General features: G+C 37.4%; 1 protein-coding gene across 1 annotated transcript in view; it reads right to left on the bottom strand.

The window, feature by feature from the left end:
* The window catches only part of CCDC148 (coiled-coil domain containing 148), an 85,354-nt gene that overhangs the window by 30,482 nt on the left and 36,086 nt on the right, over positions 1-18,786 (bottom strand). The window contains exons 9-10 of the mRNA XM_069780593.1: positions 14,171-14,309; positions 11,880-12,086 (exon numbers count right to left, since the gene is read on the bottom strand). Coding sequence (XP_069636694.1) covers positions 11,880-12,086; positions 14,171-14,309 — 346 coding nt within the window. The remainder of the gene's footprint in view (positions 1-11,879; positions 12,087-14,170; positions 14,310-18,786) is intronic.

Below are 18,786 nucleotides of genomic sequence, written 5' to 3'. Positions count from 1 at the left end.
CCAAACAATAATTCTGATTCACTAAGGCAGTAATCTGGGACAAAAATGCAGGAAAAAAGAAAAAAGTGTTCTTGATTGCATTCTTTCATTCCTATGAGTGCAAAATCAGAAGGGTAGAGTTTACTGTTTCAATAGTAAATGTTCCATTTAAATATTTAAAAAATCCTAGTAGTTAAACTAATATTGAAAATACACTAAAAACTGGATCCCCTATTGCCTGTTTCACAAAGCAGCTTACATTTTAGCAGTATAAGCACTGCCAACATTAAGTTCTGAAAGTTTTTAATTACAACCCGCATTTCAAGCACATTTCACAGTTCATGTATTACTAGAGGAGCTTTTGCCAAGTGAGTTATGAAATTGCTGTGCTGAACAGAATGCGTACATACCGATTTTCAGTTCATTATTTCAATATTGCATATTACAATAATGTAAAGTACACTACAAGCTAATTAAAGTAATAAATTAGTTCTTTCACTCTAACATCTGAATAGTAATGATGTATTTACCATGTACTTAATGCTACAGATACATCTCTTTTAATGACAAAACAATTTTTGAGATACTTTGCTTGGGAATTCCCATTAAATTAGCACATGGCAACACAGCACCATGTAAGGTTTTCTCTTTAAGCAACACTAACTTACATTATAAACAGATCTTGAAGCTGCCTAGGGTGACACAAGAGAGTTGGCATCAAGCTCATTCTAGCAGCTAAGCTGCATAGCTACGTAAATAGGAACACAGGACAACTGACTGGCATAGAGAGGGTCTGCACGGTAAAGGTCACACGAGGAGTAAAACTAGCCTTTGAAAACTGAGGCAAAAATAGACTACAAACCAAAAGGACATAAAATGACCGGGAGGAATAGTGTCACAAAATGACTACACAGAGCTCCAGATCAGTATTCTCACAGGCTACACTGTGCTACACGGATATAATAAGCTGCTAGAATTCTAATTCTAAGCACAAATTCCCAGTAATCGTGTGATAAAGTCAGTACTGTTTGTCATAACTAAAGGCATAAAAAGAAAATCCTCTGATATCCCCACCCCGATTCTCTCTAGCTCACTCTTTCAACCTCATAAAATGACCCAATCCCAATACACTTTCAGAATCTCCCAGAGCTTTATTAATCTCTGAAACATTTCTGCACACCTTATTTTTATTATGGTTTGCAGTTCTTCTTCCTTCTTCAAACTGTTCACAATTGATTCTAAGAATGCCTAGGAAAAAAACATTCTAGAGGGTCTCTTCAAGAAAAATAACTTCACAAAAGAAGGACCACAAAATTTGAATGAGTAAGGTGAGGAAGTGTGCAACAGAATACTATTCCAGCACTGGTGAAAGAACCAGCATTTTCATGGTGGCATCACCATGCAACTGAAAGCAATAGCAGCTGCAGCAATCAGGGTTGCACAGTCAGAAATGTTGAAGTGTGATTACAAGATGACTAGAGATTCAGATAGTATTTAAAGGAATTCAATATAAAAAAAAAATCATAAGCATAAAACAAGGAATCATAGAATGCATCCAGATACATTTGTCCCACAGTTCTCCCTGGTGGTTCTGCAAAGTGGGTAGGAAATCCTAACAAGTAACAGCCATGAAGTGTTATTTCATGTTTTACAGCTGGGACAGCACAGACTACCTGAGGTTAGTGTTATATTGCATGTCATCTGTGCCAAAAATTGGTATAAGTAGCAATAAAATTCCTATTGTGTGGCATAGCTCCATGTTAGGCTACTGACGGTACCCTTGAAAACAGAGAACAAATTCAGCAGCTTTTCATGTCCAGATACAGCCCAAGTAGTCATTCAGAACCATGAAATAAGCTCTGGAAAGGATGAGTGCCAAATTACATGGGAAGCCGCATCTGCTCCCTTTCCATGGGATTATTCAGGCTAGAGTCCTCTAGGTCATCTAAGGCTTTCCTACAGCTACTTACACTGTGCTCATATGAAGCTCAAAAGAAAGAGGAAGCTTGGAATCAACAGAGTCCAAAAGCATAGCAAGAAATGTCCACAGTTCAGATAACCAGACTGATCTACTTCTGTTGCTAGGACTAGCTCCTCTCCTTTTTTACCCTCCTTCCCAACTTCACTGCATCATCGTCATCTTCTCTGCCCAGCTTTTCTGCCCTGTTTCTTGCTGAATATGCAATTGAGTTATCCCATTTATGGTATGTCAGAGATACCTCTTCATTTTTCCAGATAGAAGGCACAAGGCACAGAGGGTGAAAAAGTGCCTCTTAATTGCAAGTTTGGATTCAAACTACTAAGTTCCTTCACATTTTTAAGATAAGGACTGCAGCCTCAGAACAAGTTGGTGACCTAAGGAATTCTGTTTACAGAGAAAAGGCTGCTTTAGAACTATGCATTTCTAGTGTGTCCTGAAAAACAAAATTAAGCAAAACAGATGTAAAAGGTGATTAAGTGATAAGAAGTTATGGGCTAAAGGAATTACAAGATTGCAACATCAGGTCTTCAGTAAGGATATTCTTCTCAGTTCAGTTCCTAGTGGACACATCATCCAATCAATGAAGATGATTTAATAAATTTGGCAAGCTTCTTATTTCCCCGCACAAGAGAAGGTCATTGCTTTTTATCTACTATAGAACTGGCCAAAGAGCACAGTCAAACCAAGATCACTAGAAGATTAACATGGAAAACTCATTAAAAGGTGACTTTCATTACCAGCAGTGTAGCCTCTTTGCTTGCATTATAGCTTAGTCATTAATACTTCAGATAAAAGTAATGCATGCTGATCTATGTCTCTTGCCTGAGCAACTCCCTTCCATTCTAAGGTGGAAAAAAAAGAAAGATTTTTAAGAAAAGGGGGAAGGAAATGTAGAGGAAAATAAAAAATTAAAGACCTAGTCTCCCATAGAAGAACAAGGATTCACCCAGATAATTTCTATTAAGGTTAATAGAAGTTAAGCACATAAATTCCACTTGGGTTAATGGGATAATAAATTCCTTAGACTTAAATATTTTATAAATGGAACAGGACAATAGAAGTCTGTGTTACAAAACTAAACCAATATGTTAAGTCACTAATTATACAGAAATGTCTATTCAATGACTATTAAAGAGTAGTGCATTTCATTTTAAAAAAGTCTTTTCAAATTTACTTGCATTCACCTACAATTTCTCATTACAAACCCTATTTCAACTACTCAAATTTTTAAGACTTTCTGCTAGGGACAAGGAAGAAGGAAATTAATGCATGTTGTAAAGCATTTGCATCTCCAGGACAGAATTGCTACAGCTTTTCCCAGACAAACATGTGAGCCTCCACAGTATTTGCACAGCAACCCTGACGCTCGCAGGAAGCAATGGCTGGATGCACTCTTAATAAATGGTTTGGGCATGCAGGAAAACAATGAAATTTAGGAAACACTGGACCTACTGGTAACATATGCCAATGTGCAGTAGTTTCAACAGCCCTCAGACATGCAGAACTCACAGCACAGGTACTGGAGAGTAGATTAATGCCTGCATAGTAGGCATCTCATGGATTTCTAGATTTCCAGTTAATGACTTGTTTGCCAAGACTTTGGAAGTCAGGCAAATTTTGCCCCAACAGAGCTGACATCTCCAAGGAAGTTAAGATGTATAGTAGACCTGCTACTGATGGGAAATTGTATCAACTGAAAATAAAACAAAAAAACCCAACTCGCACTAATCAAACCCACCACACATTGAAATATAAAATATTGTTATTCTTGGAAATAAAATAAGAACAGAAAGTGTATGCATATATTCCTAAATGGAAAGATAATGAGATGGGTCCCTCAGGGTGTGAATATTAGAGCTTATAAAAGGGAAAAAATTAAAATGCATATTAAGAACAGTTCCCTGGAATCTAAAATACTAAGGGGCAGGGGCGAGTTTGTCAAAACAATGTGAAAAAGCCATCATTTTTTAAATTTAGGAAGTCCTTTTTTATAAGCATCATACATATTGTTTTCCTTTTCTTGTTTGTCAGTAACCTTATGAACTGACATGAATGTTTAAAATAGCAAATGTGTCAATTATTAGTTTACTGTGGAAGGAAGTTCAGATTTACAAGGGGGCCTCCATATTAAATATCATGATCAAGTGGAAATATTACCAAGAATCATTGCTGTTTACATGTTTTGGTTCATATGCTGGTGGTAGCAGCCCAGAGAGCTGCAGCGATGAGTTACTGTCTCCTGCCAGCAGGTTAAGCACCACACTGCTCAGGCATCCCCCTGTCTGTGCTTTGTGATACCATGCTTAAAATTCTGCTGGCCGTTAGCTTCACAACAAACACCAAGCATTCAAAATCCATGCTAACACCTAATCCTAAATACAAAAACCCAACACACCCCCTGTGACAGAGGTTACAGGGCAGCAAACACCCTGAAACAGCAGGTCACTCAGCAGTCCAGCAGGAATCAAGTTCACTTTCTGTGGGGAGAAGACTTAGCTCTACTGTCACGGTGAAGAACTCATCTGTATTACTTTTACAGAGAGTGGAGCACCTCCTGAGACCACACAGTTAATACATGAAGTTACTTATGACATCAACAGTTATTGACATCAACAACATAAACTATTGTGATATTAACAGATGGTGGTCTGAAGTCTCCAGTAAATTTCAACTCTAAAAACCTGTTCCTTCTTTTCTAGACTGGGGATTCTTCAACCCTGAAGACTTCTGAACAGCACCTGGAATCATGTCCAGACTCCACGGGGTCTTGAATGACAAAACAGCAAACAGTAGAAGCTAACAGTATTCTGCTTCTTATGGACTTACACAAGACCTATGAGAAGTCCAGTATTAGAGCATTTGGCAATGGGATAATTAAGAAATAATACACTTGCAAGTTTGCCTGTTAATCTGAGAAGATAATCTTGTTCTGGCTGTGATTAGAAAAACAATTAAATTTCACATCCCTAGTAGATTTTTGACTGGTACTCTTGAGCAGCTTGTGCTCCACAGGCCACCTCTAAGAGGTCTGCAAGAAATAATAGAGAAAAGCAAGGCTACTGGCATTAGGATTAATTTTGTTACATAAAAAACCCAAACCATATCTACCTCTAGAAAAATTATAATTTGAAAATCAGAAAATGGTTAAAAATAACTTTTTTGATCATTAACAGAACTGTAGACATTTTCTTCAGCTGTAGAAGTGTTTAAATCTGAAAAAGGGATGTGAGAGAAAAGCATTTGAGCATAATCCTCAGTCATAACTAGAAGAGTGAAACAATACATTGCTTTTAGTTAGGAAACTTAGTGACAAGGGCTAGGATTGGTACCTGTAAAACTTGTGATCCAATATAGGACTGGTTTTAGTTCCCTGGAGCTGAAAGCACATGCCAACATCTTTGCTCAAGACAGTGTGTGACCAATTTATTTTTCACAGCTTGTCCTTGTATTTCCTCTCTCTTCTCAGTCAGCATTATTCAGAACATCCTTCTGTTCTTGACAACGGGAGTGTCAACATTTTATTAACGTGTTTAAATATTATGTAGGCTTAAATATTCACACATGCATAACCTTAAGTAAGCCACATTTCTATTTATACCTACTTAGCTAAATTTGCTGTGCTTTTATATACAGTACTATCTCTTCTAGTTCTTTCTGCAGTTGTATGGAAAGCTCCTTTGATCCTTTACTACTTTTGCAAAATTTTAATGCAAATTATTTTGCTTGCCTGTGGCGCCACTTTCCTAGCTGAAGAAGGAAGATAATTCTCCTAAGAAAAGAAGGTTAGCATTAGCTGTCTGCTTGCCCAGCTATCCATCCTCAAGTAGTTTTGGGGATCACTGGACAATTTCAACTAAATTTGACACGTAAGTGTATGTCTCAAACATACTTAAGATCCTACAAGCTTTGATAAACCTAGCAGCCAGGTAAATGAGCAAGATGAGTCTCAGGCTGAGGCACTATGTGCTCCTCTGATTGGTTGAAGTTTTGGGGCACAATGGGTTGTCTAAATGGATCTCAGAGCTGACAAGTCAGTCCATGGTCTCCTCCCATGCAGGGTACCCCTGCAGCCCCCTGTTACCAAAACCCTGCAATTTATGCCCACTACATAAGATTAAGTATGCAGTCGTGATGGCGTCCTCAGAAGAATGAAAAGAAACACACATAATGGAGCTACCATGGTTTAACAAACTGCCCCTTGTCAACTTCAGTGGAGTGTGGCTCTGTGTGTGCTCCTAGTCCTCCCCAAATCTGGTATGGTCAAATAATGAAGAAACCATTTTCACATTTGTATGTTGTCTCATATAGCATAAATTGTAATTATAATGCCAGAGCAAACCACGAAGGCAGTTTAAACTAATACACTTTCCACGCAATTGGCATAGTGCAGGGAGTCCGCTGCTGGCTCAGCTGGTAACTCAATAGTTATGTTCAGCTGATCACTTGCAATCACCTGTGCATTGCCTCACACCAGCCATCCAACTTACCATGGGTTGTGTGCAGCTAACAACATAACGAAATCACTTGAAGTAGAAAGAAGGTGTGATTATAAATTACACTACAGACACAATTTATGAAACAGGCAATAGCTAAAGTCTGAACTTCTATTTCTCTCAGATTAGTATTTACTAATTGGTACAACTTTTTCTTAATTAGCAAAAAGGACAACTATTTTTTCATTTGTAGCTTAAAACATGGAGAATGTCTGCTTTTTACACACTTCATAAATTGGTTTATCAACTACTTCTGTTGTGTGTGTACTGAAAAAGAGTGAAGTTAGAAGAACATTTCCAACTTTTTATTGTGGACTTACAGTTGCGCCACCGTAACAAAGAGCTGTGAACAGCACCAGAAGGTAAGAAAAAACATTCAGGATGGTAACCCCTTAAATCTGCCATGTGCCCAGACAAAATACTAGGTAATACTTTGTGAGAAGATTTCAACAGAGAGGTTGATAGATTCAGAAATTACAACATCATGTGACAGAACACATGTGGTACAGGAAAACAGCAGGGAAAAAGGAGGGGTGAAATGAAAAGCAGGGAAAAGTTGCAGAGACAATCTCCGCGTGTGCTTCAAGCTTACCGCATATGAGCTCTATCCAACCCAAAAGCCATGTAATTCATCAATGCTGTGCTGACCTCAAACTAATAAATCCAGATTTATTAGCTCTGGATTAAAAACATACTAAGTCAGAGTTGGCTCATCTTTGGTGAATTTTAAAATCTTAGATATTTGCTCACATCCACTTTGGAGAAATACTATAGCATCCTACAACTCTTAAGTTCACCACATACTTCCTGAATGGATATCTGCATTTAAAATTTAGGTTATTAAAACTTCCTTGTATTTCTCATATCCAATGAATGAACAGGTCACCTCAGTGGTGAATAGACAATGCTTTTGAAAAAGAAAACGCCTATTTTAAATATCCTACTATTTAAATATTTGTTTTTTAAAGACTTTCCTGCAAAGTGATCATATTATAGGCAAAGTACTAGATTTGATACCTACCCAGACTTTTTTTTTTTTTCATTTGATTGTAATATTTTCATGTTCATCTCCTATGGCAGTCAAATCATTCAAATCAGTGACTTGGCTATATGCTGAATGGGGAGATACAACTTTTTTCCCCTGAGTTTACTGGCATATCCTTTCTTCTCATTATACAAGAAGGGAGAAAGAAGGCAATCTGTGACATGCTTTATATGATTTGCAATATCCCAGTTAATTCCACCTAACTCTTTTCCTTTTGAAATTAATTTATTTTAGTTTCTGCCAGGATAAGGAATGCAAGGGTTGCTCTCCAAAAATTAACACTGTGTTGCAAGAGATGTTAGCACTAGAGTGGGGATTAATCCTGGAACAGTAAAAGAGAAAAGATTCAAAGGAAGGCAGGCACATAGCTTTATGCTAAGGAAGAAAAAGCCCTCCCTATGCATCATACAGAGGAGATTCAACTGTCCTTTTGTCTACTGTTGTATGTCTTCCCTTGAGTGTGTCCTTTTAAAATTGTTTTATATGAAGATGGAACATACTGGATTATAAGTATTTTAAGGTAAATTCAATAGAAAAATAATATTTTGAATGCATGCAGATACCTTAAGTGAATTTCTAAATGTATTGCAGCAAGTACTTCAATCCTTCAAACACCAACTGTGAAGCAGTGCCCTACTAAACTGCGTAGACGTGGCACTTCAGGACATGGTTTAGTGGGCATGGTGGTGTTGGGTAGACGGTTGGACTCTATCTTAAAGGTCTTTTCTAACCTAAACGATTCTATGATTCTATAAACCTCTTGAAAGATTGCTCTCTCATTTCATTACTTAACTACCTTGTGAAGAAGAATTTGCTTCTCCACGTTGTTTAGAAAGAGGAATTTTACAAAGAAAGAAATTTTTTACACAACATCTGCTACAGAACCCTAAAAGTGGTTAAACCCACACAGTATAAAGAATACCAAATACAAGTGATTCTTGATCACTCATTGAAAGTGTAACCTCCCCATGGTTTTGTTTTGTTTTCCCACAGCAAACAGGGGTGTTAAAGATACATACCAGAAACATTTCTTCTTTAATAATGTACAGTATATCCTCACCAGTATTATCCATTTCACACTTTATTTCATTCAGGTGACTACCATATGGGCCTTGGGATTTACTTCACCTGAGCTTCTTGAGTTGTTTCAAAACTCCTCCTTAGAACCTCTGATTCCTGTTAAGGACACACACTGATCTTCTGTGAGGTGGAACATGGAATAAGGATTTGAAAGTCCCTTCCCCAAGTAAAAACTGCTATAAACATTAATTTAACTTCCCTGCTGCTTTACTTTTTAATTGTTATCGTCTCTTGTCAGTCACAAGGCCTAGAGTCTCACTGATGGCATAGTTGCTTCTAGTGCATTTAAAACAGCTTTAAATAATGTATTCGTTAGTCTTTTTGCTATGCCTTTGGTTTGTTGTTGACAGATGAACAGAACTGTATGAAAGTTAGGTGATATCGTGTGGTTATTGCAGTAATAAAAAAATTCATAGCCTGTCACATATGAACATTTTCTTTCTCTTATGTGTTGCTCAATCTGTATTGCAATTAGAAACAAACAGATTTTCCACACACAGAGAAAGAAAAACCTCTTTTGAAAAACCCCACAAACTCAAAGAAGCACAGAAATTTACAGAAAGATATCCCTTTTAAACCAAGTAAGTAAAATAGGCTAAATGGTTTACTGACTGGAAGTTAGATGAAAGGTGTCATATTCAGAGTCTAGTCTTCCTCCACTCTATCATCAACAGCTTAAACAATCCACTTTGATTTTAATGTATTTCTGCATATTCTGTCTGCAAAAATGATCTAACAGTCCTTTGCATTTTAGAACTGCTTACATATCTTACTCTGTGTGTGTGTGTGTGTGATAACTTCATTTTACAGCTGATGTAAATAGGCACATAAATGCTATGACTTTCTCTGAAGCCTGCTCATGTAATGAAGGAAATCTGTATCTCTCATTCAGAATACAAACTCTTCACAAGCATATCTGAAGTTTACTACACAGCTAAATCATAATAGAAACTACATTTTCCCCCTGGTAAAGTGATACGAGTAAGATATCCTTATGCAAAACTTCCTGAAATGCAAAAAAATTAAGTCAAATAATGGCCAAAAAGAAAAAGTGAGAGAACAGCCCTATCCCTGATTTCGAGCTCTACACTCATTCCCTTAGAGACAGATTCACTTTTTACCCCATCTTATGGATCCTCGTCAGGATGGGGTTTTATCACTGTAAAATAACTCATTAGACTGAGATTTACTTTTTACCTGATAGCTGCCAACAGCCGCTTTCCACAGTATGACATTCTGTAGTTGCACACTTCAGAAATGTGGAAAGATGAACTAAAACTGGGTAAAGTATGAGTTTTCAAATGCATATACCCATCAAATCCAAACAAAAACCACGGATACATTCAGAATAATTTCTTTGAAAAACAGCTAGTTCCTTGCCCAATTTCAACTTCTGTCTTCTAGCCCTTTCAGCTGTAGAGCTGATCAAAACAAGGTCATGATGATATCCTTCTTTAATGAAAGGAATGTACCTTTTTCATTCCTCTTTTCTGGGAAACAGGTGAATTGTTTTTGTTCAAATGTTCAACATTTTAACAAAGCCACCTTTGAAAGCAACCCTTAAAAGTATAGGCCTAATAGGTTTAAGTTTCAAACAGTTCCAGGTTACTGGGAAGAGGAGGTCAGAATCCAAAAAACTTTCAGACAATGTTCAATGCATCAGTGAGAATCTTAAGCTACATGGAGACAACATAAGTACTCCAACACTTGCTTGTTACTTTTTGTGGGGAAGAAAAAGAAAAAAAGAGAAAAAAGACTGACTCATAAATTCACAGTTCTGGAATAAATGGCCTTTCCACCTCTAACTGTGCAGATATGAGAAACACAGCAATTCCAGAAAGGGAGGGCTAGGTAAAAAAACAAAAACCACCAATGCCCCCAAACTCCTGAGAACCGCTTCTTACTCCACTTGGCTCCAAGGAAGCTTGCTAGAGGAGTTAAAATGGGGTACTCCCCACTTAGTCAAACCCAGACAGTTTCTAACCCTAAAGTGTTCAAATTCAAACCCTCCTATGACAGACAGCTCCAGGAACAAGAGACAGAAGGTTTTTTGTATTATTACTATAGTGAAAAACTAGCATCAACATCAAAAGTCTTAATCATATTACAGGTTTTACTGCGGTTTTCTGTTTGTAGAAAAACAAAATCAAATGTTTAGTATTCACTGAAAAGTAAGGGTTCAACAGAGATAATGTTGGTAAAAGCAAGAATAATACATTGTGTATGCTTTCAGATGTTAATTTCTGTACAAGTGGAAAATCACAGAAAGCAGTTTAAACAAATCTTAACATGCCTTTCATGCCCAGAAATGTGGTTTCCCTTATAAATGCCTTAGGCATCAACATCATAACACTTTCCTCTTGTGCCCAGGCTCCTCCCATTCTATTATTTTCTCTTACAACAAAAAACCCAGGTATTTTTATATTTTTTCACCTCTTAACACAGTAAATCACCTTTCAGAATATTGTTAGACCTCCATAACAAGGGCAAACAAGTTGTGGGATCCATTTTTTCAGGTCTTAGAAAGTATTCTTAAAAATAAATAGAAGGGAAGACAGATATTCATTATTTCTCTGACAACAGACTAGCATTAATCTAAAAAACTGGTGGTAGTGATGATGAATGGAACATTTCGCTTCCACTTCTGAGGGTTCTAGTGTTAAAAGCCATTATGAACTAAGCCTCAGACAGTATAGATATCAATCCCACTTTGCTGAGGAAGAAACAGAAGCACACAAATATTTTGTGATTTGTCAGTATTAGAAAGGAACCCAAGGAATATGATGCCAGACCTTTACTCCTGTAGCTTGCTTACAGTCTCTCATACTGTAAACTGCAGAACAAATCTTGTTCTTCCAATACTGAAATACAGTTAAAACTCTTCGATGGTGCTCAAAATCCATCAAAATAAATGTGATCACAGTTTATACAGAGATTATACTCACAGTATGAAACTCACAGTAAGGCCTAAAGTGTGCTAGGACATCAAATTCTTAATCAAAAGAAGACAAACCAAGTTCAAAAGCTGGCTGAAACACTAACAAAGGTCCTTATTGGTAATGAAACACAGCATCTTCAAAACCATATGCAAGTCAAGCTTCACAAACATACTGATCTCTGGCAACAGATTATAGTTTGCTTTTTTCCCCCAACTGCCCGAAACAATTCAATCAGGCCAGTTAAAAACAGGATTATGACAACTAGCTTCAGTTAGTTTTTCTTCACTTCAACACTGTAACTTCATTTTGAATTTCACAGGAAAAGGCAGATTTACATGTGGTAGATTTATAACTCAACCTACCTTTGCTTTCAGATCAGCACAAATCTCCTGTTGCTTTTGTCTGGTATTAGCCAACACCACTTCTGTCTCATGAGCAGCAGAGGCTTCAGCAACAGTTGCCACTGCCTTAAGTAAAAAGGCTTTCCTAGCTTGAGCCCAATTTAATATCAAGACTCTTCGCTGATTCCTAATGAAACGGTAATGATCCCAAGCTTTCTCATGAACAACCTAAAAAAGCAAAGCATTTCACAAAGGTTTAATTAATTATTATATCACCAATATTCCTATAGAATCCACAATTGAGGGCCCAAAACTATTCCATTAGGTGCCAGGTACGCTGCAGTCTCCCAGAGTCGGTAGGCGGTGATGCCGCTCCAGCCCTTCCCTGTTTGCCTGTACCATACGGCACTGCAGTATCCTGATGTCCCACTGTTCTTTTCTGAACTACGATTTTGCAATATGAATAAATTAAATGCAATGGTTCCTTCATGCCCTAAAGTACATAAAATGCAAGCAGATCCTTTCAATACATCTTCAGAGATATTGAGCACTCGTAGCAAGATGAGGCTTTTTGTAGCAAATTATGATCTATAGAGAAACAGAACACAAATTAAAGCATTTGTACAAATGCAGTACAGATGAGAATTAGCTTCACTTTTTCTCTCCTAACAAGAAGTTTGGAAATAGATTTTTAGCTTGCCAAACAGCATACTGCCACCACCAATGTCACCACCTAACAAAAATGGCGAGTGTTTAATCTTAAATACACCTTCTTTGGCCTTATTCAGTGATGTTCCCAAGGATATTCTTCTGTCAAGACTTTGACAGAAGTAGTAACAGGTAAGGCTGCATAGACTGAGGCAGTAGAGTCTTGGACCTGTCTTATATCCCCCCCCAAATACAAGTTACAGGGATGAAGGAGATTCTAGAGATGGTTGTCTGCTTGCAAGTGTCAAGGGGACCATTTCTGATGCTAATTTCCAGGCTTTTGGCAGGGGACGGGGATGCTGACTCATCTGGTGCCTAGCTCACAAATATTCCTGTCAGCTCATAGCTAGATGAAGACAAAGTGGTACCACTACCTCTGGAGCTTCTCTTTGGTCAAATGCACATAGGCCACCGCATCAGAAGTTCACATTGCCATTGCTGCTGCCACAAACTCAGGTGAGCCTTGCTAGCAAGCACCTAAAGCTAAGACACTCAGAAGCAAGAAATGGGTTGGAGAATTTGCACTTCTAAAAACAGACCTCTCTGATGAGCTGCTCCTGGATCAAGCAGTCAGTGCTTGTCCACTGATCCATTCTTCTTCAGAGGGAAGAAGGCATAGAAGGCCCTAAGTATAGTATTCTAATGTAACACAAATGTTTTGAGAATAGATTCTTAGTACTGTTTAACTTTTCTTTATTTGTCATGCTAATATACATACCAAGAGATATCAGTTCAATGCAGAATTATGATTTTTAAATTTAGAAATTTTAAATTTAAATAAACCTTCAAAGAATTAGGGAGACCCATTAATAATGGCTATGCTTAAAATATACCTACATTGTACAAAGCATGTAATTATTTAGCCCAGTTCTCACAGGTAAAAGTTCCAAACTCCACAAGAACTTTATTTTTGGTGAAACTATGTTAATTATCAGCATCACTTCACTGTCACTCCTTTGCACTAGGCACTCCTCAAACACAAGCAACTAGATGGTCTAAAAATACATGCAGAGAGATAAAAAAAGACTCCTACTTTACTTATGACATCCTGAAGTGTTCTGGCCTTGAAATGGGTTTCTCTATTAGCTGCTATGTGCTTATTCACTATGGAGTGTAAAAGGAATCAGCAATCAATTTGAAAGGCATTATGAATATAAAAATAGCCTCTCCCTGAGAGCAGGAGATAACTTTCCACTCTTCCTGCTATATATGTGCCACAGACCAATTAAAATAACTATTCCTAGACAGTGCAACAATGCTATACAGCCTCATAAAAAATAAAAATACCAACAGAAGCAGAATAGCATGACATAACTATAAAACTGTACGGCAAAAGCAGTGCTAACAAATTAATTTTGTGAATTTGGCTGTAAGAGTATGTGGAACTATAAAATCTCCACAGTGCTTATTTTGAAGAAATGATAGATTTTCAAATTCGTGCATTTTGAAGACATGGACATCTCTTCTTCACTGTGCAGAATAAAATTTATAATTAAGAAATTTTAAAATAAAAAACTTTGATAAACATTGTTTAATACAAATGTTCACTACGTGATTTATGTAAGAATTTATATAATTGATCTAATATTTAAAACAACACTGACCAGATCACGCCTAGATTTGTGAGGAAGGTATCTCTGCAGCACATCGAGGTACAAAGTCCTCCTCCTCTGAAGATCACTTGGATACTGATTGATAACAATCTGAAAAACCCACTGATCTTCTTCCTTCCATTCAATGTTCCTATAGAAATGCAAAACAATCAGCCCCAGTATAACTTAACATTTGAAAAGGAGAAGTTTGGTTCTAGTTTGCTTTTAAAGGCCTAACCTCTCAGTGGGCTCACCATCCTGAACCTGTAAACTAGATGTTGGATCAGAGCTGAGAAATTTAGATTTACTTTAATAAAACAAAGCAAATCTATATTGCTTTTCTGATGTGACCATTTATTGTGCCATCATTTGAGTTAATTGTTCCTTTTCTAACTTGGCTTTTTATTGGGGAATGATACCTTGTTTCTCAAATACGCTACATGAATGAATAGTCACACCACATGGAAAATACAACGTGAAAAAGGAAGATGATGATCAGTCTCTACAACTGAGCACTAAATCAAAAATGAAGTGATAATACCCATGAGTAGCTAAATGAGGAACTAGCTTAAAAACAAACTTCTGACAGCCATAAACTCATCAGCAAGGCATAAGATTCACAATTTTTTAAAATAGGAGGTGTAGTAATCAGTATGCATTCATGTATTACAGATAATTAGAGTAACAAAAAGTAACCTAAAACTAAAACAGAGTACCACAGGTTTGGATTTAGCAGATTAGATTTTACCCTCAATCTGAACTCTTGGCCTTGAAGGGATTAATGTCAGGCTTTTATTGTCAGCATTAATGTAGGAGCAGCAACACTGAGTCAGACCAAAAGGTCTCTCTATCCCCGTGACCTGTTTTCAAAAGTGACTAAAAGCTTAGGGAAAATTAAAAGAAGGCAATCATATGACTCTACCCCCCACCAAATTCCTCAGGCCTCCTGCTCTTTGCAGCTCTTGGACTTCCTGAGCCAGCAGTGGTGTCTTGGTATTTAATAGCACTGCATTCATTAAGATATTAGAACAACTTTATCCTTGCACAGGCAGAAACATCAGGTATTTTAAAAAGAGGATTTTTTGTGAGATGCTCATATATAATTAATGTTAAACTAGATTTTATGATAGGATCTAGCATTACATCTAAAGAGAGAATAGTGAACGCGAGTATTAAAAAAATTCTATGTAATTCTGTTTTTCTTTAAAAAACATTGTACAGTAAACCCACAGCCATTTACCATTATACAATATTATGGGATACCAAAGGAGGAAACAAGAAAATATCCCTAGACCTGTTAGTTTTAAGAAATGAAAAGCTTCACCTACAGACATATCTCAAGAATGCAAAGACACAATATCCTGTTTCAACAAACCATTTTCAAAGTAATATCCTGTCAGGCAAGGGAACCCAATCTCTGGATGACATGCATTTCACCTTTTTTCCTCTCTACTGCCACTTTCTGCTGTTGCATGCTTTGCCGTGAAGTTGGCACAAATTTGGACAGAGGTCCACTTATCTCCACCTACCTAAAGGCAGTTATTTTACAGTTTTCTTCAGGCAGACTAATGGGCTTTATTTTTACTCTTATGGTCTTAAGAAGGATTTAACCTTCACCCATCTTCCTGGAGACAGCTAGTGATCAGACGTTCTCTCCTCCTTGCTTCAATTCTTCATCCTCTAACTTTCATGAAACAAAAATGATTCTTGGCTTACTATGACATTTTCAGCACAGAATCATTATTCCAGGATCAGAATGGTGGCAACTCCATGATAACCAAATATGAGGAAACATTAAAATTACTATTCCCTATTAATGAACACCCTGTTTCTTACACTCTATATGTACTTTTTCTGTATTTTGTTTTTCTTTGAATAAATGTTAAAAGTTACACTTGTCTTTTATGCAGACAGCATCACAATGAAGATGGCCAGGTACGGAGAAATCACATCCTACCTCCTTCAATAAACTCCAATAACATTATCATAGCTATTAGTGCCACAAACACATCAAAACAGAGAGCTCTGCTCTGCACTAATAACATTAGTATTGCATACAGAGACATTCCAGTCACGAAAGGTTTTTTTGCAGGAAAATATGAAGCACTAGCTCTTAGCTGGCCCCATATGGTAGTGCTTTTGAGTAGCTTATCTGCCTATCAATGGAGCAAAATGAAAGCAACACATCGAAAATTAACTTTAAAAAAGACTAAAGTGTCCACAGGTAGCAGTATCACATCACAGAACAAAGAGCATACACTGACAGTTTAGTGTCTGTTTTCCCACTCGGGAGGAATGTTCACAATCTACCTTTGTTGACAGCTCTAGAATAATTCACAAAACATAGCCAATAAAAACCAGAATTCAACAGCAACCTAACTTCTCACAAAAAGAACGCCAACCAGCCAACTCGCAGTTAGCGCTCCCAGGGTTTGTGAGTGGGGTATATAAAGTATCACTAAGTCATACCTTATCTTGCAGCCCATTGACTTCCCTACTTAGACAAGACTTCAAACACTTGCTGTGTGGTCATGTATTACAGTACAGCACTGCAAGCTCATACAGAAAAGCTCCCCACCACTCGTGCGGACAGATTTAGGACTAGGAATATGATAGTAATAATTCTAACTTGGAGACTCATTAGTAGGCTAAAATTAATGAAGTTGTGGAAGGAGACAGCTTTCTCTCTACATGCTTACGTGAGATAGATATATATTATTCATACTTCCCACCTATTTTCCTTTCTCTTCTTATAAACTGTGTGAAATATCTGACAAACTATTTCTAGAACCCAGCTGTTTGCTGTTAAATCCAGCCATCATGTAAAGAAATGGAGATGGCATGGAAACAGGGGAGAGAAAAGTTCTAGGTCCTGTAAAGAGTTTATTTGCAGCAACTGACAACTACCAAGCAAATGTTGGACACAACATGAAAAGTGGAAATACATTAGCAAGAGCAGAACAGCAATGAAAGTGTTTCTTTATAGGTGATTGCTTAAATTTCCCATGACAGACAATGAATATAGATGTCTGAGCTGAGTTTTTTTTCATACACTAAGTCCAAAGAAGAAATAGTGCCCTGGAAAGTGAAATGGGGCTAAGCAGTCCTTCAAAGAGGGAACGGTTGCAGTAGTATCTTATAACCTTCAAGCTGCAGGTCTGTAACAGCAGACACAGTTCTCTGAAGACAAGAGTCCCTGAGCTTTGACGCAGAGGTGGTACTGGAAAGATGTACTATTTCTGCAACATTTACTGCCTCTAAGAAAAATGTCTTGCAACTGATGCTCAGAAATTAATGTTTTAAACTCCTCCCTTTTCTGTAGAGGGAGCTTTTCTATGAAATCAGTTAATTTATTAATTTTAGAATCTCTGTGTCATAATTTGATATTCTGAGGTACAAGCTTTCTGAAGAATAATCAACAAATTAATTATTCTTTGCTATGATTTATATCTCTTTCACTGCAACTGCTCCTACTGATGCTGAACTGAGTACAAAAATATTTTTTTTCTTAAGATAACACCTAGCATTCCTGTCTTTCCAGCCCCAGTGCTTTATTTCTTTATTAGAAGAACCATAAAACCCTGCTAGCCTTTACTCAGAGGCAGTACCAGCCATCCTAAGAGAGTATTTACTAGTTTATGGGTTGGTTTGTGAACTACCTTGTGTAATTTCTGAAAGAAATCAGTAATCCTCTTCTGTGAGCCTGATACACCTCGGTATGGTGCTGTTTGAACATTTTATTTTAGTGACAATAATGAGAAGCAGAGTAAGACACATCTTGGTCAGGAAACATTACACCATGAACTTGAGAGCAGGGAAGACCACAGATTCTGTGGTTCGAAGGCCAGTCTGGTGATGTCCTCTTCCTCCAGCACAGAAGGGCAGATGCACCAGTTGCTGCATCAGTTTCTGCCTCCTATATCTCACATATCTCTCAAGGTTCCCTCTGACTTGTATATTCCTCTAATGGCCAGCTAACACACTACTCAGGAACAAGATGGAGAAATTGAGGTTTGTGGAAGATACTCTGGGGAGCAATCAGCTATAGCTATAGCTCTAAGTAGTTTATTATAAGTAGGGACAAACTGACTGCCAATGCCTTGGTCTGTCAGCTGTGCTGAGATTTTGTCAGCTGTTCATAGACAAATAGCCAAAAAAAAAAAAAAGGCAGCATGGTCCAGCCCAGGGTATTCGTAACCGTTAAATGCATGTAGAATTTCAAAATATCCTGCCTGACTGAATTCAAGATGTCACCTCACTTAAACTTTTGTAAAATTCCAGAAAGGAAGATCTCATCTAAAATGAGTTTGAAAAGTGCCAACACATTTTACATTAATATTTAAGCTAATATCAGGCTTCTTCAGTGTCAAGATATTAACAAACTTTTACAAGGCAGAATGCATGACCCAAATTTTAAATGTAGTGCTTGCTTTTCTTGCACATATCGTTCCACTAGAAAACAGTACAATCTTTATTTTGTTTCAGAACTGAAACACAGCAATTGCCTTATATTCAACGACCCTGAGGCAGCTGTTTCCTTTGAAACAGATTTACCCAGCATTAATCCCTGGCTTTACACATTCTAAAGAATATAAACAACTCAGAAGGGAAGCTACCCTCTCCACCCT

The sequence above is a fragment of the Haliaeetus albicilla genome, chromosome 4, assembly GCF_947461875.1.
Source record: "Haliaeetus albicilla chromosome 4, bHalAlb1.1, whole genome shotgun sequence".
Classification (NCBI taxonomy): Eukaryota; Metazoa; Chordata; class Aves; order Accipitriformes; family Accipitridae; genus Haliaeetus; species Haliaeetus albicilla.
This window is presented reverse-complemented; position numbering and strand designations above follow the sequence as displayed.